Below are 26,911 nucleotides of genomic sequence, written 5' to 3' on the forward strand. Positions count from 1 at the left end.
GATTTCAATTCTTTATTTAAAACAAAAAATGCAAGTGAAAGAATCTAATTTGATATAATTCAAAGAAAGCACAGATCTTTTTTTTTTTTTTTAAATGAGAAGTATAAAGGCATGTATAAAATCAAAAGGAAAAATAAGGAAACTTTTGCTTCCTGTTTTAATTCTTCAGATTTTCTGTACAAGTACAGAAAATCCAAACATCAGATGGAGACAGATTACTAAATCTTATGGTGATGTCACTCTTCCATATATATGGATCTAACTGTTTGTCAGACTTAAGCCTGGTCTACACTGCCAGCATCGTCAATGGGGACATGCAAGCTACGTACTGAAACTTGCGCACCTCCCCTTGACTTACTAATTTTCACTTACTGGGGCATCTTCACTGAACTGCGTCAACAGGAAACACTTTACAGTCGACGCAGCGTTACTCTTTTCGGGGGCAGAGGGAATGATTTACTTACTGCATCAGTCAGAGAACACTTCAGGGATCGATTGTGTGGGTCTCCACTGCCTGCTCAATCGATCCCACTGCGTCGATCCATGGAGCCCGACACAGCGGAATCAGTGTAGACATGCCTGAATACACTGAAAGCAGCTTCACATGGATAAAATTCTTCCACCCAACTCAGCTTCAGCTACAACTTGAAAAAAACCCCCAAAAAACAGGAACTCCATTGGAATTCACTTTGTAACACCTGTTGCTGATTTAGATTTAACCTCCAAGTTAAAATACGACTCTCTGAGCAGCTTCTGAATCCATTTTGCAATGATCAGCTCAGAAACTAGCTGGTCTTTGCCAGGTGCAGTATGATCAATCTTTGTGACCCTCTGAATTCAGAAAATCTATGGGTATCCAAACAATGTAGCCTTCTCTCCTCATGATTATTTCAGATGAGGTAGAGTGATCACTTATTTCAAGTGGAATGCATTTGTGTTTTTTAGGGGCCAACTATGGAAAAGCTTGTGGTAGCATTCTGTACAGATGTAAAATCATATATGGCTCCTAACATGACAGCACGTAAAGCCTTCCAGCTCTTCAGGCTGAGCAAATTGCTTGTAGAAATACTGCTTCAATAGTCAGCTTATGGAGAGATGTCCTCCTACATGGTTGAATGGAAGATCTGGAAGAGCATTTAACACTAGGTATAAGTCCCATGCCAGGACAGGAGGATGGACCTTGGTCTCAACTTCTCAACACTTTTAGGAACCCTGAAATGAGCCATGGGCATCCCCATCCTGAAAGCGGGCATTAGTGGCAAAAACCTTCCCATTCTGGTGGCTCCATCCTTTCATCATGTTTTCTCTGATCACTTATAGAAGAAGTTTTACTAAAGGGAAAGAGTTACCAGCCATTCTACAGAAGAAGTTTTACTAGATTCTGGTAGTTTCCTGACACAGCTTTTCATTGTAACAGCAGGAACAGCTGAGCCACATGGAACCCACTTTATAGCCAAGGGGAAGAGACATGGTCTATTGCAGGCTGGTACTATGAACTGTCAGACCACTCAACTTCATAATTCAATGGAGTACTGTGAAATGCTAAAATGGGGGGGGGGGGGAGGGGAGGGGAGGGGAGGGGAAGGAGGCTTCCTTAGGAACTTATAGGTCAGAGGAGGCCTGAGAAAAATGAACACACAGAAATTTGTTATTATGCTGTTATAAATCGTTCCAATTCTGAACCGAGCTGGAGGAACAAACAGTTTCATTTGTTTTAAAAAGGCACAAGTGGGCTAAGGAGAAAGACTGCTGGTGTTAACTTAGTCCCTTAAACATAGCAGATTAAGTGAGATGGTAACTGTATCTACCTGCAGAATCCCACTTGCCATCTAAAATTCCTGTCTCTTCAAGCCATCTTGTAAGGAACACTGACGCAGCTGGCAGTGAATCTGAAAGTGAGGGGCTACAAAAAGATTGGTCACTGGCATTTTATAAAGACGACAGGGCTCTGAGCCAATGGACATGCAGCTCTGGGAGAACCTGCGATCTGAGAATCAGAATCCTCTACTCAAGGAGGATTGTGCAGCGAAGCCGGAGGCAGCTAAATCCTTTGCTGCAGGAGCAAGTGAAGAGCTGCTTAATACTGCTGGTAGAGTTCAAGCAATAGAGGAAATTCTTTGATGCTAAGGAAATCTACTCCAAGCACTGCTCTCAGTTCCCAGTGCACAATGCCTGAGGAAAAATAAAAGAACACTCATTTTCCAGGGAAAAGGAATCTCTTTGCAAAAGGATCTCTTCCAGAGAGCAGAAGCAGCAGCATCCATTCTCCTACATAGAGCTAGAGAGATGGAGGAGAGCATGGTTGGTTCAGAACATTCCAGTAAGAGGAGCTTTCAGGTTTAAAAGAGGGGGAGGAACTCTCTGCTCCATTTCACCAGACTGAACATAATCCATGAGCAAGGCTAAGATTTAGCCATGGGTTTTTTTTAGTAAAAGTCATGGACAGGTCACGGGCAATAAACAAAAAGTCACAGCCCATGACCTGTCCATGACTTTTACTATAAATACCCCTCACTAAATCTTAGCTGCTCTCAGGGGCACTGCTGCTCTGGGGAACCCTGGGGACGCTGCTGCTTTGGGAGCTGTTGGGGGTGCCGCTGCTCTGGGGGGCCCCAGAGGCTGACTGCCCCTGGCTGCACACTGTTCCGAGGCCCCCGGGACCCCTCTCTCCAATGGCCTCTGGAGCTGCCCTCAGGGCCGCTGCTCTGGCCACCCTCAGGCCCACTGCTGCCCCAGCAGTCCCCAGGGTCAGCTGTACCGGCCACTGCTGGAGCACCTGGACCCGGGGGGACCTGAGATGAGCCACACCAGCCACTGCAGCTGCGGAAGTCACGGAGGTTGCGGAAAGTCATGGAATCTGTGACAGACTTGCAGCCTTACCCATGAGGTATGAATTCTGTCCAGAAGAGTGCAATCAGTGCATGAGAACACACTGGTTTTTGGATGAAGGCTCTAATTCTTGGTCTGTTCCCTACTCTTCCTTACTAAGTATTCAGCTTCCCATGGCTGGCTGACCTCTCTTCCTCTCACAGTCAATCAGCCTGCCTCCTTGTCCTCAGCTTTTCCCCTATCTTTCACTGAGCCTCAGACTATGTCTACACTTGCCGCCAAATTCAGCGGCAGTTGACAGGAGATACACAAGATACGTAAAGTAGCTTGCGCATCTGCCATCGACTTCCTAACTTCTACTTACCGTGGTGTCTTCAGTTTGCTATGCCAACGGGAAATGCCCTCCCGTCAATGCAGCGTTACTCCATCTGGTGGAGGTGGATTCATAGCGTCGATTTCCTGATCGATTGAGCGGATCTCCACTTCCACTCAATTGATCCAGATAAATCGATCTGATGGCAGCGAATTTGCTGCCATCAGTCTAGACATTGCCTCAGACAGAGCTGAGGGCTGGAAGTCCTGAGACGCTAACAGGAGGAGAAGAGATGGTGAGAGTGGCAGCAATAGGAACAGCAGCAAGAGGAGAAGCAAGGAGCCCAACTCAACCTTTGTGTGAAGCATGAGCTGAGTAGGGAGAGGGGAGGAGAGAAAAGAACTACTGTGTGGCAGAACTAATAAGCTTCAGGAAGGGATAGGGTTGATGAGAAAGATAATTAATGGAAAGGGAAAGGAGGGAGAATTGTTGGACAGTGAACGGAAGACTAAGGAAGTTGTGTGGGGATAAACAATGGATTAGGGAGATTCTGCAGTGGGACTTCCATTTTGGGTCTTTAAAACTTCCATAAAATTTGCATACATAACTTTTATGCAATTTTTTCAGTCTGCCAATGTAGGGAGGTCTGACACTACGCACACTTTTTTTCCATACACATATCAGGAGATTAAACTGGCTGAATTAATTGGATGTTTTGCTGTCTCTGATTAAACAGACTAGTATTAGTACTGAATTAGTACACAGGATTTATAAGGGAATTTTCCCAGCTGTGCCTCCCACCTAGTTGACAATATAACATGGTACTCTGCTTCGGTATTAGGGAATGTGGCATAACTGGTTTTATTTATGTATCTATTAACACACTCTCAATACACTATCATACTGTAACAACCTGCACATGAATTTAGGAAATGTACACTATCCCTCAAAAAAATACATGGCTATGTAACAGGTAAACGAAAGAAATGGAATTTTCCCTGCACATTCTATCTCCAACTTCAAAACAAAACATTTCCTTCATCTTTTTCATTTATGTTACTGAACACTAATTCAGATAGCAATCCAAAAATATTTCTTAGGGGCTTTTCTCATTTTAGCATTCACTCAGATAAGGCAAGCTGCTAAACCAACGTGGAGGGTGAGGCTGGTAAGGAATTAACAAAGACTCAGGCAGACTTGCTGCAGGGAGAGCTTAAGAGTGTCTCACCTGTCAGACATTCCCTAGAGAAAAGTCAGAAGAAACGGTCTGTGTTTGAGCAGTCCTTGCGTGAATTCCACAGAGTACAATGAATATTAATAAAAAACATTTTTAAACCAACAGATAAAAATTAAAGTATGTGCATGTGCTCCACACCGACGTAGAGCAAGAAGAGAGGAAAAAATTGTTCTTTCCAAAGAACTCACTGAAACATGTTTTGCTCTCCAGAGAAGTCCTTGTTAATCAACACTTGCATGTCCAAAATAACAGGAGTCAATGATCTGACAGTTTTTAGCAACAGATTACTGACACTGTTTTGAATGTTTCTTGGATGAAATCACTAACATTAGCACCTCTACAGTAATCGATTGGTGTCAGCAGAATTCTGGAGATCTATGCTGCAGGCTCTAACATCACAGAAGTAATCAATTAAGGCAGTCAGTTGAAAAAAATGATGCAAAGAGCAAAGTTGTCAATGGCAAAATAATCTCATCTCAGTGGTGTCAAAAGATGAGCAGAAAATATGCCATTTGTTTATTTAATTAAGTGGCTGAATTGTTCTAAATAAGTAAAAAGATCCAATTTCTGGAACAATTTCCATAAATACTACATCCAAAATCTCTGAAGTGATTAATTCCATATAATTTCTGTGGGTTAATAAGACCTCAATTTTTTATGATGCAAATAGGGAGTATTGCAACAGGACAAGTTACCAGGCTTCCCTTTGCAATACTAATATGAAGAATCCAATTGCTAGTGACTATATGGTTCAGCCAAGAAACTCAAAATCTTTAAAATGTTAATATTGACTTTAGCAAAGATTTTTGCCTTACATTATGTACCAATATATACAGTTTCATTTTTTGTGGATTTTTATTTGCTACATCTCCTACGTCAGCAGTTCTGCTTGGGTGGCAAGAGATAATACCAGTGATTCATTTTTACATTTTACAGCTGAAGACGACAAAGAGTTATCAGTAAAAGGATTCTTATTTACACATCTGAGCAAGACTTAAGTAACAAAGTGCATGAAACTGCTGAGAAGAGTTACCAAAGCTGTCCATACTAGTTTTTAAACAAAATAGTTTCCTCATTTCTCCATACTTTTTGTTTGCTATAACCAGCATGAGAACCTCAACCAAGTTACATGCCACAGAAAGCTACCTGACACCATCTATAGTGCATTCTTTGCCTTCCACAAGCAAACCATCAGAATCTATTAAAATTACTTCATGCTGATAGCACTAGGGACATGACAAATCACAGGCCAAGAGTCAGATACCAAGGAATGTGTCTCAGGGCTTTAGGGCTAGGCCCATTTGCAAGCAAATGATATTGTGTGGAGCTGGCATGCTCAGTGCATGACAAACTGATGCAATTTCAGTACTGTCGGAGAAGCTGGGTGAGATTTCTCTGATGCTGGCTATGGTTAGTTTACAGAATTGTGCAGAGTTCCCAGATTTGAATCACTTGGGGCCTGAAAGGGCTTCACTTGACAAGCCACAAATAATTACACTACACTCTTTCCACTGTACTCTATTATTCTGCACCTCTTATCTCTAGGCTTCAAACACTCGTGAACAAGGAAGGTCACTTCTATTTTGACCACAACGCAACAAAACATTGTTCTTTTGTGATATGATAAATAAAACACTGCCCTGCAGACTAAACATTTTTATCAGGTCCATTTTCCACTTTTATAAGCAAAAACAACTTTGGGATCTTGTTAGAAGAGTTGAGGTTGGAAATAACCATGCAGGAAAGTTCATGAGCTCTTCACTTAGAGGTGTGATACAGCTATCTAGTTATTGTAAAAACTCATTTGAGAAATGGGCCATTAAGTTCTTAGTCCCTAAAAGATAACTGTTACATCTGTGATTACTTTTAGCGGGTTTTTTTCCCCTTCAAATGAACGAGTTTTGACAATTTAGTGTGCAAGTATCAGAAAATAGTTCTGAATCTGCTGCACGTTCCTGGTACCCATCTCAAACTGAAGGTATTCTTCACAACCAAAGACACTGTATACTTTATGAAACATTATAAAATCAACTACTCCAAGCCTGAAGCAGCTCAGGAGAGTGTTTTGTTTTGGTACATGTGTTATGTTGATCATTACTGAGTTTTTAAAAAATAGGAAATTGGCATTTTTAATTTCATCTCTTTTATTTGGATGGAAAAAGAAAGAACACAAGGATAAAGGTAGCTCTTGCAGGTTTAACCATGTGACTAACTTACAGAAGATGAACTTGTGGCTTTGAGCTACACCTTATTAGTTTACATGAAACTCAAAGGTTCCAGTCAAAATTCCTTACCCTCTATCAGAGGGCTGCAAGCTGCCTTTATTTGGTTCTAAACATAGTTAGCTATAGCCTATCATAAGAGGGAAACACAATTCCTTTAAAAGCTACTGATTAAAGCTAGCTCAAGAAAGCAATTTTTTACCAATTTATTACAAATTGTGGACAAAATGTTATTAATAAAGAGACCTCACATGACCATTTCTTTCTAGCAGTTAAAACTATATTTAGAATGTTATTAATGCTGAAATTAAGAACTTTAACATTAAATTCAGAATATTATCCCAAAAATGTAGGTATCTATTTTAAAATCCAAATTAACAAGGATCAGAAGAATCTTCCATACTTATCTTCCATAAATGCACATCATAGCAACCTGGTACTAAGAGGAAAAAATATAGTTAAATGACTTTTTGAACTGAAATGATGAGTCTTAGTACAGTACAGTATATTCCCGATGTGGAAATGGCCAGCCTGCTTTTACACAAACGAGCACGCACGCACGCACACACACCTCTCTCCCCACCTCCTTGGAAGCTTGAAATATAATATTTCTGTAAACTCTCCCACCTCACATTGATTTCTTCCTGTACGGTTGTTCACCACTTTGGGGAGAGGAGAGGCAGCACACATACACAGAATTACGTAGACTATGTAAATACATAATGTAAGAAATTGATCTTATTGTTGTCATGAAAGTTTTCTGAAATAATATTGTAATTCAGTGTTCTGAAATAATAAACTGAAACAACTTTCACCATGAAATAACTGTCTTGTTAAGCCACAGTGTTTATAAAACAGATAAATGTAAAAATTCACTTCTAGAAATCATCCATATCAGCCATATTTAAAAACTTTAAAAACCACAGAAAAACTATGTGATCAAAATAGGTAGCAACAGATAAAAGCTTCTTTACTAACTGGAGGCTGTCAAGTGAACACAAAACTGCTTCAAGAAATCTTCTGTCTACCACTTCATGGAAACAGACAATGAAACTATAAATGCTCTTAATAATGAAGTCAGTTTAATGTTACCATAAAAATAAGTGCTCCTCCCAAAATCTAAGTTCATAAACCAGAGTTTACATAGGAATGATAAAATATTTAAGATGTATTGATGCTCAATGAAGAGAACAAGAAGGCTGAATTTAAAATAAATCAGAAATGCATATGTAAAGGAGCAAAGATTATTGAAGTGTCACATCTTTTTATATTTCTTATCTTCAAAATTCTGTTTTTAGTATCACTTGGATTTAAATTTTTTTTTTTTAAAGATATTTTTTGACATGACCATTTTTGTTTCTTGTCATTTAATCATAGCATATTGGGGGGTTTTCTCCTCACCTTTTTTTTTTTTTTTTTTGCCATTTAAAAAAAAATTCTGCAGCTATACCTAATTTCTTCAACCACTGTTGTATAGTTGAAATGCTCACTGAAACCATTGTAAAGTTTTCTTTCCTGCTCATCTGTTTGCAGGTAATTTGTCAAAATTGACTGATATGACATCAGCAAATGGCAGTTAATTTTTGCTAGAAAACCTGGGTTTGAAGGATGATTAGTCTGAGCCACAGATATCAGTGATGTTTGAATAAAAATACTGAAAACCTGCATGGAAGATCTGATATAGACAAAGATTTGAGACCTCTAGAACTGCTAAAGAACAGATCAAGAAAGAAGATGAGGATACTGGAATACAACAGAAGCCAAGAGAGACTTGGGAGAGGAAGTAAATATCAGAATATTGTGTCTGGTGCTTTGCTGGTGTCTGGTGCTCAAGCAAGAACATAAGTTTAGAGGAAAAATATTATGGATGTCAAGTAAATGTGTAATTCCCTTTTTCTGTTTGATTCCACAGTGGCTTGGCCTATGACATCCAAATTTACTTTTCTTTGGTCTTGATGAGATGATTTCTTGATTTCTTTACAACTTGTAAGCAACTACAATATTTTTGGAAAACTGAATGACATTACAATAAATCTATTAATTCATTAACCTAACATTTAAATTAAATTAGGGTGTCCAATCTTCTTCCCACCTAAAAAGCAGCAAGAGAGTCAGACTGCAGTAATCACCTTAGCTTGGCTTCAAGAGTGGTCTGGCATGCTGCTTCCAACTCCTGCAGAGAGACTTTGATTTCAGAAAAGGGGAAAAAAAAATTTTTGCGCAAAGAAATACTTGCAAGATCTGTGAAAGACCAGGAGTAAAACCAGTCAGCTGAAATGCATCTGATCACATTTCATAAAAGCAGCTTCTCTGTAATCAATACTCACTGCCACCCAATTGATTGTTTCACCACATAATCAAGATTCTTAATTTGTGCTATGTACGAGATGATGGGGAAGCTTTAGATATCATTATTCTCCAAACTGAATATATTGCAGTGTATGAATACTTTCTGCACTGATTTAAAAACTGAATCCATTTAAACAGTGAATCAATTAGAGAGAGACAAAACAACAGAAAAAAAATAGAATAATGAAATTCATTAATTTTTATCCTACAATTCTCATGCTACTTTGATGGAAGAAAAAAATCTTCTACACTGATGTTCCACACCATCTTCACCTGTACAATAGTCAAACCAAAACATGTTAGGTCAGCCTAATGATATAGCACTAGCTACTACATGGGAAATGACATTTACGAACATTTATTGATCTTTAGGAACATTAACTAGTCTTCACAACATCCCTGGTGAGGAAGACAAGCATCAACACCAACAACAGATGATCATATTTTAAGAGTGATCTTTAGAACTCCTGTGCCAAGGAAATGGAGAACAAATACATCCCTTATGTGATTCTCATCTAGAGGCCTCAGTCTTAAGTGGAACCTGTAGGCAATACTATAATATAAATAAAGAATAATTAAAAAAACCCACACAGTGTCTATGACAGAGTTCTGATGTCACTTCTCATTCAGTACCTACACAAAGTAGACTAGTGATAACTGTGGCATAGAAAGTATTTTCAATTTACAAGTCTCAAGCAGTTAAAGTACTGTGTAGATTGCAATAGTAGGGGAGTGCTCATTCCACCAACAAAGCCGGGAGCTGTGGAGGAATGATGTCTGCTTAAGCCAGAGAGATGAGCTGAAGCTCCCCTCTGATTTGAACAGAGGGCAGAGAACTGTTACGCTCTTCTCTCCTTTTCTTCTTGTTTTAACTCCTGGAAATCTCCAATCAAGCTTCAAATCTCCCTACCAAAGAGTTTTTATAAGGCAATATGCCTCTTTACTCCATTTTGAATATATCAGTAAGTCAGGACATTTGTTAGTGAATCTTATTTAAATCACAAAACCCTGCAACTACATATTCTATCTTAAAAATAAACAGGAATTTGAAATTAAAACAAAAGAGCCTTCAGATAGTTCATGATTAAAAAAAAATCATCTCTATGCAAATACAGATCTCAGCATTGTACCTTTAAAAATTATCTCAAAAACCAAATCCCCACAACTGTCCAACACAGAAATGAAATAATGAAATAGGGAAATAACACAACAGAACCCTGGAAATACCATTAAAATGCTGAAAGATGGTAAGCCAAAATCCAAAACCCAATTGGGTTCAGTAATGACTACTACAAAAAGTTCAAAGCTCAACTAGCATCATCTGTTCTCAGAACGAATACGCCTAGCTTGCAAGCAGGACAGAGTTTTTTATGTCTGTCAGAGGTTTTTTTTTAAATGGATCATCTAGTCTGTCTATTGGTTGTATTAGTAAGGATATGTCCACTCTTAAAACGCTACAGCAGCACAGCTGTTCCACTGTAGTGTTTCAACGTAGGCCTAGCTAGTGTCTACGGGATGGGTTCTCCCATTGGTACAAGTAATCAACCATTCCAGGAGGCAGAAGCTAGATTGATGAAGAATTCTTCCATTGACCTAGCACTGTCTAAATTGGGGGTTAGGTCAGCTTAAGTACACTGCTCAGGGGTGTGGATTTTTCATACCCGAGTGATGCAGTTAAGCCGACTTAATTTTCTAGTGTACACCAGGCCTAAATCTGATATTTTCTCAGTTCTTTCTGGGAAGTCAAGTCTTTACTTGCCTGTTCACTAGAATCTGTGCTGGAGAGGCCAGTCATTTTACTCTTGTACTTCTTCTTGATGCTGTGTGGACATAATGTGCTGGCACAAATGTCTGAGTCTGAACACACTCTGCCAAAATAGTTTTGTTGATGGCACTATGCCATGAGTATTTTTACTAATTCAAACTACAAATACAGACAAAGCCTTACAAATAGGCTTTACGTATCTTTACTGTCATGCATGTTGAACAGCTCTATTGTTTAATTCTCTGAGCACATCATTTCCTCTCCAAAATACCAACTGGCTATTTCTGAAGATTATTCCTAAAGTTGTACAATTAACAATTGTGATCCATTGTCAGAATATCTGGAATTCAGGGCCTTCCAAACGATGACTTGATACAGTTAGTCATATACTGCTGTTTGTGTATACTACTAGTTCTGAAATCTCCAAGAACTCATAGTAGAAATCAATTCATAGTGGTTTCTTAAACAAATTCAAATAGCTCACCCTCCCAGCTTTTTCACTATGGTTTCAAGACATTACAACAGTGCTTATGTTTTTGCCTTTCACAAGTAAATACAGATATCTCAATGAGCACTCATACCAGGTCAGAAAAAAAAAACTCTTGTTCTTTAATTGATCGATATGTATAATAAATAATATTTTCAAACAGTTTTTGTATTTTTTTGCTATCCTTTTCCCATGTTCAGCTATAGGGATCTTCTGTAAATCTTCCATGGTGTTCTTTAAGGTCACTTGCCCAAATTAAAATGTTATCCATTCTATCTTTAACAGACTAGCTAATCATAATGATCCTTTTTGGCCTCAAAATCTATGAACAAACATCAGGGAAAACTGACAGACTATGCAGAGGAAATCGTTTAACTAACTATACTCAAACTGCTGCCAAATACAAAAAAGTAAACAAGGGGGTGGGGTGGGGTGGAGGAAGAGAAATTATTATTTTTATATAAACACACACACATTTTCTTAATCTCTTTCATGTCAGTCATCTTGGATATAAATTGTGTCTCTAAGTCAGTCACATATGGATCAACTGACTCATATTGTCCTTAATTAGAAATTAAACTGTGTCTCATAAGTCATATTTTTCTGTAGTTACATTACCTTTGACATTTATGTGCCAAGTCCTGTTTATCTTCTTCCTCTTCCCATGCAAAAATATAACGCCGCTACAGTGATGCTGTGACTGCCACATAAGGAAATTGTATTCTGACATTTAGATGCTTTCTTTGCTGCTGTGACTATGAGAAAAATGTCAAACTGTTAAGATGGACTCCATATTTCTGTGTTGTTTCCTTGAAAATCCAATGGAATTGGAGGAAGAAACTGCTCTGTCACTGATTCATTATAACTTGTGACACTATGCAATATTTAGGGAGTTCTGAGAAGATAGGCTGGTGGGGGTTCCAGCACTTATTAATTTCATGAGCACTCAAGTCAGACTCACACTGCCCAGAGGCTTAATGCAAGTATTAGAATGCTATTTTTACATACACTAATTAGTATTATCACTCCCACAGAAATTACCTATGCTTACAAAACCATTGTAGCCTTCCACATATGGAAAAAAATAGAGGATACAATCATGTTATGAAGTATTTGCTAGCTTGGCTTCTCTGTATTCAGTCTTCATGCAGAGGAATGTTCAGGCCTTCACTTTTTTGACTCTCATTCAGACTTTTAATTTAAGGCGTAAGAGCACAAATATACAATATCCAAACTGTACATTGATGAAGTGCCACACTTCCAAACATTATATTAAAGCTCAGCCATAATTAACTTATCTTCATAAGCAAGATAAAGGCTACTGACTTCTTTTAAAACCATCACAGTATTTTAAGGTATTATATGTTCCTATTTATCTTGTTTCCACAAAATCCATTACTTAAAAGTAATTTGGGAAATAGTGTTTAAAAAAAGTTAATTAAAAACACTAAGTATATATGTCAGTCAGGCATGACCTCTCTGCTCTACAATGTATTTAAATGGACGTCACCTTGACCTGCAACTTACGAATGTAAAAATTTTGGGTCAATATAAATCAAATGTGCACTAATTTATTCAGCAGGTTTCCCAGAATCTGAATCAACATTAGAAATCTAACTAGTATTTGTTATTCCGTTATTGACAAAGGAAGCATATTTAAATGATAACAAGTACTCATGGGTGTCATTTTGAAGTTAAATTGTTCCCTAAGGATATCCTCAGTAAACATCTACATTTAAAGGTCATTCACTACCAAATTATGAACAACTGTTGCATTTATTAGCACAGGCTCAATAGTTTGGAAGCTACAGTCATCAGTTTAAACTGACAATGAAGTCTAATTGTCCACTAGTATTAAATGAGGAACAGTGACATTTTCCATGTTTTTTTTCACCATCTGGGGTGTATTTTTAATTCACTGAAGTATAATGGAAAGACTCTCCCCTGACAAAACTGGGACACATCACAGCCATTGCTTAATTGTAATTTTTTGGAGAAAATGTTTTAAAAAGACAGGGAGAACAGGCCTTATGTTTCAAGAGCTAAATGTTAATCACTTTATGCCTTCGTCGCCAACTGGCAACACACAGAACATTGCCTACGTCATCCTTCCATTGTTGTCAGGTTAAGAGAATAGTAGTAAAGGACGGATAGGGAAACATTGAACAGTAGGGCTGCTGGCTAGAAAGACAGAGAGCAACCTTGAAGAGAGGAAACAGAGCTCACCCACTGCTAAAACCAAGAGCTCTTCCCATCTCTCTCCTTCCCAACCAATGAGAATAAACTGTGGAGGGATTAAGAAGAGAGCGACTGGGGTTATTCTGTGCAAAGATCAAGAGACAACCTTCCCACTCAAAGAAGGGGAATTGGGAGGGAGGGGAAAGAGAGCACACAGCAAACTGCATTGTCTTGTGAGCTATGTGGAGCTGCTCACCTTAGTGATCAGCCAACATCACTGTTCATTAGTATCTTGTCTGATGCCATCAAGACTGTCACCATCACCAGACTTCTCAAAAATCCTTTTCTCAGTCTAGTTTCCACAGCAGCTAGAAAGCTGCCCTTTCTTATTTACCATCAACCGTCTCCAAAGAACCTCCTCAAAAATGTTCAGTCTGCCCCCCATGCCATACTAACTTTGTGGTATTGACAGTGATTTTCCCTTTGTCTGATCCACACTATAGCCATCTTCTTCTCCTTGGCCCTGGTGTTGAAGGTGACATTATTGATCATATCTCCCTCAATTGCCTGACACAGTTCACTGGAGTCATGAGCATTCTGCTCTCTTGATCTGGCTCCTAGCAATCCAAAAGTTATTGTTTGGAGGCAAGGGTGAAAGAGAGACTGGCAACGAGTACTCTATAACATGAGCTTTCACCAGTATATTTTGTATCTTCAATTTTTAATAAAAAAATTAATATAGGAATGTACTTAAGACTGACAACACAACAGGAATAAAATAGAAGTTGAACTTCCAGCACTTCTTCCATTTTCACACTAACACACACAGTACATCCAGATCAGTTGCAGCATCAGTCAATAGTGTAGAAAAGGAAATATTAATTTTGACATAGGCTTCTATCCCCTCTTATATCTATGCAATCCCCCTTGAACACCTCCTTCCCAAAGGTAACCTTAGTTGTGATACCCCTCTTCATTATTTTAGCCCATTTCTCATTTTCAGCCTGCTTCAGCCTCATCAACTCCTGACTGCCACAACTTTTTCCAACTCAGCATATTCAGGTACCCTATAGTTGGTAAAAAGCCATTTCACCCCAAATTCCAGCATCTTCATCCCCCTATTTATCCCAGATTACATAATGGATCCTATTACAATTTACAGATTCAATGTGGCCCTTAATTCTCATGTTACAGAATCTTAGAACTATAGGGTTAGAAGGGTCATCTAGTCTAACCACTTGCCAAGATACAGGATTTGTTGTTTCTAAACCATCCAATACAGATGGCTAGCCAGCCTCCTTTTGAAAACCTCCAGTGAAGGAGCTTCTACGACCTCCCTAGGCAGTCTGTTCCATTGTCATACTGTTCTTACAGTTAGGAAGTTTTTCCTGAGATTTAATCTAAATCTGCTATGCTGTAGTTTGAACCCATTGCTTCTGGTCCTGCCCTTTGTGGCAAGAGAGAACAACTTTTCTCCATCTTTTTTATGACAACCTTTCAAATATTTGAAGGCCATTATCATATGTCCCCTTAATCTCTTTTCCAACTCAGCATACCAAGTTCCATCAGCCTTTGCTCATATGGGTTGCATTCCATCCCTTTCATCATCTTTGTCACTCGTCTCTGGATCCTTTCCAGTTTCTCTCCATCCTTTCTATACGTTGGTGGCCAAAACTGGACACAGTACTCCAACTGAGGCCTATCCAGTGCGAGTAGAGCGGTGCTATCCCACCTCTCCCGACTCCCCCATGACTTGCATGCTATGCCTCTGTTAATGCAACCTAAAATTGCATTTGCTTTTTTTTTTTTCCTTCCCTTCTTTCTTTTTTTGCAATAAGACTCAACAGAATGGAAGTAGACATGACCTGGACACTGACACTCAGCAGTCAGTTCAGCAAACTGTGGCCTCCTGGATCAATGATCCTATTCACATTGCTAGACTTTTAAATTAACTTCTATAGTAACTGATTATCACCTGTCATTGCTTTGAAACAAATCCTCCTCAGGATCCATTTTTCTGTCTACTAAAGAAATGTGCTTTCTCTTACACCTTGTAGCCATGATATCTACCTCCAGGAAATCCATCATTGGCTACTAAGAAGGTCTGCAGACAATTTTGCCACTCCCCATTGTCACTATTACTTAGCCACTGGCTCCTATTCTTGAAGCTTCCAGGTATATATGGCTACATACCAGGTGCATGTGGTCATATCAGCAGGAGAATCACTCATACTGTGAAGCTTTAGGGAGATTCATCTATTCTGGATCATACTTGGGTGAACCATGCATAAAGGATTGGGTCCATAGCACAAATACATTTGGCAAACAGACACCACACAATTCTTTATTCATGTGTATCATCAATAAGGTTAGATTTAAGTTTGTTTTCTCTTATGGATTTCTTTACCAGCAATCAAAATGATTTTAGTGCCTAAGCATCTGACTGGATCTCTTAGGAACCAAAGTGTGAATGGATTCAGCACTGGGTTGCCACTTGCAATAGAACAAGAACCCAGCTGAGCCCTTTGTGAACAGATAACCAAGAGGTGAGGAAAAACGTGACAATTTATTACAAACAGAAATGTAGATACTACTATTGCTTTGTACTTATATAGTACTTCCCACCCAAGAATTTCAGTGTTTTACAAATATTAAGCATCAGGACACCTCAATGAGGTAATGAATTATTGTTATCCCTGATGGGGAAAAAGACACAGATGTTAGACGCCAGGTCACATAGGAACTCCATGTCAAATGCACTGAAACTGAACTTTGTACAAAGAAATTATAAATTCTGTTCTTTGCTAAAAATGTTCTCAAAAACTAGGGCCAGATCAAGGTAACCTGGATCTCTAAGCACACTACATATCCCACTTCTGTATTCTGGTTAAACTCCCCCCTTGCTCCGAGGAATAGCAGTACCGGCCCCCTGCCCTTGGGAGCATCAGGGATAGCAGCTGGGATTCCCTCTTTCCCATGGAGAATTGGGGTGGGGTAAGCCAGTGCTTACTACAGTAGGCGGAGTGTATCTGCTTGGGCAGGGTGGGCAGGGCCTGCTGCTCTCCTCTCGTGCCACAGAGACCTCTGTTGGAATGGTTTTCGCAGAGTTTCCCCAGAACAGTAGGTTCTGAAGTTACCATTGCATTGAGATCAATAGGACAGTTCATCCCTCTCAGAGCTATTGCTCCCTGGGACTGGGATCCATTACCCAAAGTGTAACAAACAATGATCATACATATAGAAACAACTTTGTTGTCAGAAGGAATTTTAACCGGGGGCCTTAAAATATCAAGTTATAGTTTCCTGGCTTTAAAATATTTGTTGTTGTGAAAGTTTTGTTTTGTTTTCTTTTGTCACTGTAACAGTCTGGTACTTTTTGCTAAACTGACTGATCTCTCTTGAGATCCCTTTAACTCTCCTAAAAATTTCTGGACTAGTCCATAAGCATTTTTTAGTATTTCAAGCTGCTTACTCATAAAAAAGCCTGTCTGTAAAAAGAAAATTGAAATATTACATCATGTTTTGTTCTATAAAAAGCATAACTTTTGTAATGATGTGTCAGCAGAACTGGAATTCTTGAGCTAGCTATTGACTGTGAGGGAGTTTATTGCTAAGTTATAACAACAATTAACAGTTTTTGCAATATCTGAAACCTAAATATTAAACACTAAGAACCTAAAAGTGAAACTGGCTATAAAATAAAACTTTAAATTTAAGAATGTTCATTGTCCAAAATTAACAGTCTTAAAATTAATCTAAAAAGGAGGGAGTCTTCTTCCCAATATGAGCATCTTAGTAAGACTGCAGGAGTCGTGACAGCATGAACTTAAAGGCCAAAATAATTAATATTTCTCCCCACATCCATCTGTTTTCAGGTGAATGAAAGAACATTGAAGAAACAGAATAAGTAAGAAGCATAGCTGCTAAGTTTTATGCAATTCCATGAGTAGCATTTACACAAATTATTTAATACGCTAGTTTGCATAGTTGTAAATGTAAATAATTTGCATACAACAATGATATCTGGCTTTAGTACCCATGCAACCTTGGAAAATAAAGCCTTCTGTTTAACTCCAGGGCAGCACTGTGTCATCTTCCCACACGGACACTGCCCTGACAATATGCCTGACTCGTGGTGATTGGTGGGTAGAACTTCATCTAGAAGTAACAGAGGTAATTCAGTCTCCTATGAACTTCATAGCCTCTTTAATAAGTCTACCAGTTAGTGCAAAGTGTGGTGATATTTGTTTATGTGGGAGATGAATCAAAGATAATAAAGATAAAAGGACCATCAAGCATCCATTAGATGGGGAAAAACTTTTAATCCCCATTGAATTGGGCTGGATTCCTACTAGTGAATGACAAGCAAAATGCTATGAAGTTCATTACCAATGTTCTTGGGCAGCCAGCGCCTTAATAAGTACTAATTTTATATTTTCAAGATTAAGATACGTTTTCTGGAAAGATAAATTTATTATATTTAGTTCTAACCTTTTTGGAGCTTATACAGATAGGGTCTTCCAGTCTCTGCATATGCAAGCAACATCTCTACACGCTACTCTCAGTCTTCTTCAAATAAACTGTATAATAGGTATCCCATACTGTTGCTGAAGGGACAGATCCCATTAACCAAAACATATTATACTAAAAGTATATCATAATTAGGGCTGCAGATTCATCATGGCATTTTTTTAAATCAAAAACCATGGAGCAGTCACAGGTTACTAAATTACTGTGACAGCTCCGTGGTTTTTCATAGAAAATGCCTTTCACCTCACCTCACTGAGGGGACACTGATCTCCCTCAGCAGCACCCTCTGACCCACACAACAGCCTGAAGCCTGACCTGGTGAGCAAGGGCTGGGCAGCGAGCCCATCCCACACTCACTTCTGGCAGCAGAGGTTCCTGCAGCTCCTGTCCCACAGGTGATGGTGGAAACCATGTACTTGGTGTTTGTTATTACTACTGCACCCCCAGCACCCCTAGTTCCAGCACCAGTGGTCCAGTGCTCCACTTGGGGCATTGTTACGTAGCACATAAGTTCACAGTGCCACTCAGGACTGATTTCCTCCCCACCCTCCTATCATGACAGAGGGACGGGTGAGCCAAGTCACTGGCACTGCTACTCCATGCACGAGGTAACAACGCCCCTCACTGAAGTTTGTCTGCTTGCCCTCCCCTCCCACAAATCATGACAAGAAGCTGAGGGAACCAAACCTGAGTGGCACTGCTACTCCATGCACCTGCATTGGGGCACTGGGCCCAAACCCATGGGACAAGAGGTGCAGGAACCTCTGCTGCGGGATGAGTCACAAACACACACAAAATGTCATGGACAAACAGGTCATCTGTGACATTTTTCCTGCAGTGACAAACCTGCAGCCCTAATCACCATCATCATGAAGGCAAATCCCAAAGGAGAAACATAGCCTCCTTGATCGATCTCTAGCTACAACAATAAAACAAATATTAACACAATGTCCAAATTCATCTCTAAATGTTTTACAATATAAAAATCATTTCAACAATTATATGAAGTTATCGCAAGCTACTCAGACAGAGTTGAATCCACAACACTGAACTCTACCACTTTCATTTACATATGTGCGGTTATCCTCAATGAGCAGCTGAGAGAGGGGGAAACCACACACATTTGTTCACTGGGTTACAGAACTATTTTGGTCAACTAATACTAGAATGATGGGTCCCAGGATTCATTGGTTCTATTCCTGGCTCTAAAAGCTGAGTAAGTTCTAGTGATTAGAGAGAGGCAATATAGCTAAGTGAAACAACAATCCTATCTAGGTCACCTGTATGGATTGAACCTGGGATCTCTGGATCTAAAAGCATAAACTTCTATCATGTGATTTGGTACCATACCAATTATCATACAAGTATTAGTAGACTCAAACCTTTATATATGGTCTAACCACTAGAGAGGAACAGAAATTCATACTGTGTTGGTATGGATTAGACAAGCGTATAATTTGGCCCACTTCATCTGAAAGCCAATGCTGAAAATAGATGAGACTTATTTTCTCTCCAGCTATGCTTCCAGCAACCTTGGGTAATCTTTCAGTTATCTTAGCTATAAAATGAGCAATGATACTTGTCACTCCTAAAGTAGGGGTATGAGATCTTCATTAATAATAGTTGTGAGGTGCACAGAAATACTAAGAACAGTAAGGAAAATTGTTGGGATTTGCACACAAGGTGTCTTGGTTTGTAGTTCAGTGTGCTTACCCCTAAACTACAGGGTACTGCTTGGAAGAAGGTGTATCTATTTGACCAGTTGTGTGGGTATGTGAGGAAACCTACAGCACGTGTGACCAACACACAAAATATATGACATTTGGCAGCCCCAAGGAAGATGAGAATATAGATTCTCTGACGAGGGTGAGAAAATCAACAGTAATCTTGTTGTAACAGACTATAGGAATCTAAATGTTGCCAAATGAGGTGGCATCATTGGGAAATAAATCATTAGGAATCCAAGAGCTGCAACTAATTGGCATAATAATCATGATGATGATGCCAGCCTCCATCATGTTAAATTTTCCAACATGTACTTTTGTGCTCTCCCATCTTGGCCCTTATGCTTGGGTGGAGCACCCATAAACATCCACAAAGCTACCTCATTATTCTCTTTCAAATTCATTATTAAATGTTTCTTTTCCATGATGCCTACAAAAAACTTGACAATGGCTGGGTCGCTGGTGTGCCTAGCGTGCTATTCAATGGTGCCTCACGGTTCCCTTGTACTCCCCCAACTATCTGTATCCATCTATTGTCGCTGTCTTAGATTGTAAGCTATTTAGGGCAGGGACCATCTTTTTGTTCTGTGTTTGTACAGCACCTAGCACATCGGAGCCCAGGTCCATGACTAGTGCTCCTACGCGCTGCTGTAACACAAATAATGACTAAATAATAACTAAATAATAGTTGTAACAAAACAGAGTAGATAGCAGCTGCCTGCACTGTTAATAGGGTGATGCGTGGAGGCAGGTTCCAGCCATGCTCCATCTCCTCTTAAGTGGCAGGTCTCAGCAAGCCACTGACCTGAGTAGACACCCCACGTGAATGTCAAATGGCCCCAGTGTGCTGCGCCCTTGCCTGGCTCCAGGGGGCTGGCCGGCCCTATGTGTCTATGAAGAAGGCCAGCATGTGAAAATGACAGCTGCTGCCAGCTGCCCGGCCAGGGGCCTCCCAGTGGGTGCCAGCCGTACACTGGCTCTGCCCCTACGCCCCTCCCCCCCCCGGCGATGCCAGACAGCTGCCTGCCTGCACCTCCTCCAGCGTCCCAGCGCGGGTGCGGGGGGCTGGCAGCGCGCGGCTGCCCAGCTAGGGCGGGGAGGCGGAGGTCCAGGCACCCCCCCGCGCCGCTGAGGCAGAGCCAAGGGGCGACGGTGCAGGGCAGTAGCCGCACGCAGCCCGCCCGCCACGCTGCAGAGCCCGCGGCCCCTCACCGTGTACCCTCGCTCCAGGTCACTCTCCTCGTAGCGGAAGGACGGGATGTACAGCTCCATGGCGCCGGGCCGGGCCGGCGGCGGGAGCCGCGCGCCACAGTAGCAGCTCTGGGCTGGCGGCGGCGGCGGCAGCTCCCCGGGCAGCGGCGCGGAGAGACAGACCCAGCCAGCCCAGCTGCGAACGGGTCACGTGACGCGCCCGCGCGGGGGCCCACGTGACTCCTCTACGCGGGTAGAACCCCCCGCCGCGAGGTGCCCCCCCCCGACAGCAGGGTCCGCCCCGTGCACGCGGCACTAAACCAGCCCGCGGGCTTGGGTCGCTCGCGCGAGCTGCCCGGCCCGGCTTGTGGGCTCACCCAGCGCCCTTGGCAGCAATGCTCCGCTCGGCTACCCTGACCCCGGAGCGCTCGGCAGAGATCCTGTTATCCACCCCCCTGCCAGCAGCGCCCTCGTCCCTCCACGTGCGCCAATGACCGTGCTCGGCCTTTGCTTATCCGCTGCGCCTGCCGCCGCCACCTCGTTCGCATTGTTAGTCGTTAAAGAGCCTGCGGGCGGCTCTCCTTAGTCGTTTCCCATGCGCCTAGCTTCAGGAGAAACATTAGGGGCTTGGCGGCATTGCCTCGTGGTTGCCTTCTTCCTGCTCCTTCCCGGAAAAGTTCATAGGATCCTCTCTTCTGTAAGCCAGCCACGGAAACAGCGCTGGTACCGCAGCGCCTAATAGTGGAATTTGCAAAAGTGGATTCTGGTAACTGCCGGCACTTAAATCACTGGGAGTTGCACCACTGCTGTTCATCTGTGTCTGCTGTTTTCTCTCAAATGCAAGGCTAGTTGGCATAATGTCTGTAGGAACTAGCTCTGATGTCCATGTAGAAGAATGGACAGATGATTGTCTAAACAAAGTATATTGTTTTTATGCACATGGTTTAGTAATAGCAAAAAACTCCAACAAAAACAGCCTGTCGTATAGTATCAGAAGTATATCTAAACATTTATCTATAAGGTAGTCTTATTCTCACTATACATTTTCAAGCTGAGCAACTGCAGACACAACCTGACAAACAGAAGAGAGAAATACAGAAAGTCACAACACGTAGAATGGACTAAGAAAAGCTAAAGTTTCCCAAAAGGCAGGAGTAAGCTTTTTGATAAATAGAACTAACAGATCGTAGGCTGTTATTCCAGATCAATACTCCTGTATCCTGTTGAATCTTTCATTAGTCCAACAGTAGAACCCAAGAGTTATGAACACCTCAGGAATGGAGGTTATTCGTAACTCTGAAATGCTAGTAACTCTCAACAAAACCTTAGGAGTGTTCTTTCAAATGTTTACAACTGAACGTAGATTTAATACAGCTTTGAAAATACTACACAAGAAAAATGCTGCTTTTAACCATCTTAATTTAAATGAAAAGCACAGAAATAGTTTCCTTACCTTGTCAAATTCCCCCCCCCCCCCTTTTTTGTTTTGTTTTTGTAGTTAATGTTTAACACAGCACTGTACCACATTTGCTTTTTTTTGTTTCCGCTGCTGCCTGATTGCATACTTCTGGTTCCCAATGAGATGTGTGGTTGACCCATCCGTTCGTAACTTTGATCTTAACTCTGACGCTGTACTAATTCCTGGCACCATTTTCATCTTACTGTTGATGCTACATCAAGGTCACATGATTCACATGTAGAAGAGTTCCAGAGGGGTAGCCGTGTTAGTCTGTATACAGCAAAAACAACGAGAGTTCTGTAGCATTTTAAAGACTAACAAATTTAATTTCAGCAGGCAAAAGCTTTCGTGGGCTTCTGCCCACTTCCTCAGATGCAGTTCGTAGAAATAATACAGCAAATATTGGCAACATATATAGGAGGCAACATATACATATCCAAAGGCATAGAGAGCAATGGGGTAGGTGGATGAAAGCCGGGTACTTGAGGCCTAATGACAACCATTGACTAGGAGGTAAGAATGGGTGATCACAGCAAGTTACTTCTTGTAATGGAGATAGCCATTCCAAATCCCAGTTTAAACCCAGTTTGAATGTGTCAAGTTTGCAGATAATTTCTAACTCAGCAGTTTCTCTTTGAAGTCTGTTTCTGAAGTTTTTTTGTAGAAGTATAGCAACTTTCAGGTCAGAGACAGAGTGTCCTGGGAGATTGAAGTGTTCTCCAACTGGTTTATGGATGTTATTATTTTTTATGTCTGAGTTGTGTCCATTTATCCTTTTGCGAAGTGATAGTCCAGTTTGGCCAATGTACATGGCAGAGGGGCATTGCTGGCACATGATGGCATATATAACATTAGTGGATGTGCAGGTGAATGAGCCCTTTATGGTGTGATTGATGTGGTTAGGATCAGTGATGCTGTCACTAGAGTCGATGTGTGGGCAGAGCTGGCAATGGGGTTTGTTGCAGGAATTGGACTTCTTGAAGGGTGTATGGTTGCTGGTGAGTATTTGCTTCAGGTTGGGGGGCTGTCTGTAAGCCAGGATAGGTCTGTCGCCCACTGCCTGAGCGAGAGAGGGATCATCTGCTAGGATAGGTTGTAGATCTTTAATGATGTGTTGGAGAGATTGTAGCTGGGGACTGTAGGTGATGACCAGTGGTGTTCTGTTGTTTTCTTTGTTGGGTCTGTCCTGTAGTAGATGACTTCTGGGTACCCATCTGGCTCTGTCAATTTGTTTCTTCACTTCTCCAGGCATGAAATGGTGACAAGCAAACCAGCAGACAATTGGGGTTTTAACATCTATTCAAGAATCAAACCCGAACAGTTGCAAGCTTTGGCTTGAAATTATTTACAACTCCCATTCTGCTTTCAGTGAAAAAATGGTCATCTTTGGCTGGAAAGGCTCTTGACGAATTTTTGTTAATTATTTTTTAATCATACAAGGGACAGTTTGTTTTGGTTTATAAAGTGTGAGTTTATTGGTTTCTAGGCCCAGGTACAAGAAATATAAAACGGCATACTGTACACTGAACCAACATTAATTAACAATAAGGAATCTCTCATCCACCCCCATCTTTCCTGGGGCGGAGGGGGGGGGGGAAATCTCATCTACTATTCAAACTACATCTTCAGAAAATAGATATGCCTTACAACATGCAATAGAGACAATCATTTTTTTGTATTCTGTTGGACTTCAATGATGTCAGGATTTGTAGTCTCTAAAATACTCAGAACCCAAACCATTTAGTGCATTTCATTTGTAACTGAAACCAAAGGTGTCTGCTTTAAACAGATTCATTAAATTATTGTTTTGTAAAGATGAGGAAAAAGTGGATTCTATTCTGAAACATTTTGAATAATCAATTCTCTTGTCTGATGAAAATTCTATTAATGTCAATTTTGCTCTACTGAAAAAAATACAAGGAAGGAGCAGATATTTACTCACTTAAGAGATTAATTTCATACAAACAATTTTTAGTCCAAAAACAAATATCTGAATTGACGACAAAGTAAATTTTGGAAGCAAGATCTAAGAGGAATATTAGATGCATTTGATATATCCCCATGCTGCTGACTTTGTATCAAACAATTTATACAGCACTTCTCTCTTCCTTATGCAAACCTTACTAGCCCCAAACACCAACCAGCCATCTTGGAGCAATAGAAGACAACAATCAGCCCTCTATTCACAGGAATCATAGATGCAGATGACAGTTCATATTACCTTTCCTCCTTACAATTATGACAACAGGCTTGAGCATACACACACTTTTGTTTCCAAATTTCTCAGAAATGTGGTCAGTTTGGTAATTTTCCTAGCTTTTCTCACTAATCTTTGGAGTTTTCCAGTAATAATTGCATTTATAAAGCATGTTAACCTTATGCCCCTGTAGGGCTCTGGTTTCTATATAATGAAATAAAAACAAATTGAAACACAACAACATTGTTGCAAAAAAAAAACCTATTAACTTTCAAAGAAATCAAAGTAAATGATCTAAGTATCTATACCACATCTATCACCATATCTCAATGCCCTAAAGATCATCATGTGTAAAGTTCCCTTAGTGAGATGAGCCAGTGAAATTGTGTGTATGTGCTCTCCTTCCACCTTATCTTTTCATTGTTTTGGAAAAGCTAACCTAAAGTGCATTTTGCACTTTGCTCTGTAAGGAAAAATATATGGCCAAGAAGGTCCAAGACAAAACCAGAATAAAAATATTTAAATATTACCCATTAAACATCTACACAATAAAACAATGCACAGTAAACACTGACCTGAAAATCACGGCTGCCAAATTCATTAGCCATTCCCCTCTACACAAGGGGAGTACCTGGTCTATAGACTAGACGCTGTAGTAGTAGCTATATAGCGCAATTCTGGTGCTGCTCCATGATGGTGGAGGTGCAGGCTGATAGAAATCCATTCCCATCTCCAATGGGCTACCTGCTAGGAGGTATTTGGAAGGATTTATATGTAGATAATTTCATTCAATATTTTTCAGCCTAATAGACTACATATTTTTTTACATAACTCTCAGCAATGAAAAAGATAAGCTAAGTCCTTGTCTATGTTTAGCACAATAAGATAGCTTAATAAGAATAATATTCATGGTATCCAGGACTCCTCAGAAATGTAAAGCCCTGAGAGTCCTATAACCAACATTAATTGTTTTAGTCTGATCTCACACGGATATACAACAGGAATGACTCCACAGATGTCAGAATTATTACACCAGTGTGAAACTAGTGCAAGAGTTAGCTGAGGTTAGTCCTTCTTTGAGCAGAGGGTTGGACTAGATGACCTCCCGAGATCCCTTCCAACTCTAATCTTGTATGATTCTAAAGAGTTTTGATGGGTGGCATTATTTGTAGATTGTGAATTTATGAATTGATCATTTAAAAGGGCTACCTTTCTTCCTCCTAATAGCAACAGAAAGGCTACTTTTTCCCCCTCCTAAGAGCAGTACAGATCATTAATGAGAAAATAGTTTTTGAGACATTAATCCAGTTGCAAATTCAATAGTATATAACGAATCTGTCTCTGCATCAGCCAAGAGGAACAAGGAAATTATATAGTGAGCAGAATAGAGCAAGAGGCATTAATATAGTTTTGAATATTAAATTAAGTATTTAATTTTCACAGGATATCATTAGCATATGAAGCTTTAAAATGCTAATTTAACATAGAAATCAGGGTTTCTCTACATGGCTGATAGACCTGAAATTGTCTTGGTTTCCTACCAGCAACACATTTAGGGAACAAGAAGCCAGAAACACATAATTTGTGACTTGCGCTGCTAAAACTTACAGTATACAAATCATGGCCAGCCTGAAGTAAATGGAGATGCATTCTGGGATTCTTTATTTCTCCACTTACATTGAAAGAAGACACTGTGAAGATCCTCACAAACCTAAAAGCATGGTAACATCTTAACTAATTTGGGCAGTGAACTAATCTTTGCGACATTGGCCTTTACATCTGAGATGATCTTTGTTTACTTTAGAAATGACCACATGTAACAGCTGTGGGAAAAACACTACCTAATGTTGGGTATAATGTTTCTTTCCCCTTTCCAGGACCTCAGCTTATCTCTCTGCAGACCAGAGCCAAGTCTTTTCAGGACTCTGATATATCTCTACCTATACAGAGTTAAACCTCTGATAGAAGGAGAGAGAGACAAAGTCTCTAAAGGAAAACATTTACTAAATAAATAAGAGTTTACTTATAACCCTTAAAACAATTGTATGTAAACAAGTTATTGACAATATTCACAACACTTCTGAAGGGGATGACATCCTCCCATGTTTTAGTACTTGTTATTATCAAGTTCAAATGCAAAAATATAATTATGCATGCACACATACATAAAAGCCCCACTAGGGCTCTTCTCTGAGGGACTTACCCTTCTCAGTCTCTGTGGAATAGTGTCCAACCCCTCCTTAGGGCATTCTAACTTCTGAAAGTTGGAAAACAAATGATCTGGCACAGCATCCTACAAAACTTCCCTTGAGTCTTTGCAATAACAGTCTGCATTTTGCACAGCCCGCAGCAAATCCTAGTAGTCCTCTTCTTCTCCAGTGGGATGAGGGAGCTTGCAGTTTAATCCAACAAAACTGAAAGTCCCTAGAA

The 26,911-nt window shown here is 40.3% G+C and overlaps 1 protein-coding gene across 1 annotated transcript in view; it reads right to left on the minus strand.

Annotated features, from left to right (window-relative positions):
* The window catches only part of SNX24 (sorting nexin 24), a 124,655-nt gene extending 103,612 nt beyond the window's left edge, over positions 1-21,043 (minus strand). The window contains exon 1 of the mRNA XM_067568915.1: positions 20,847-21,043. Within this exon, the coding sequence (XP_067425016.1) occupies positions 20,847-20,906 (60 nt within the window). The 5' untranslated portion in view covers positions 20,907-21,043. The remainder of the gene's footprint in view (positions 1-20,846) is intronic.
* Between the last annotated feature and the right edge of the window lie 5,868 nt (positions 21,044-26,911).

Source organism: Emydura macquarii, unplaced genomic scaffold (assembly GCF_026122565.2).
Source record: "Emydura macquarii macquarii isolate MOO-44397 ecotype Brisbane River unplaced genomic scaffold, CSIRO-AGI_Emac_v2 contig_2897, whole genome shotgun sequence".
NCBI lineage: Eukaryota > Metazoa > Chordata > Testudines > Chelidae > Emydura > Emydura macquarii.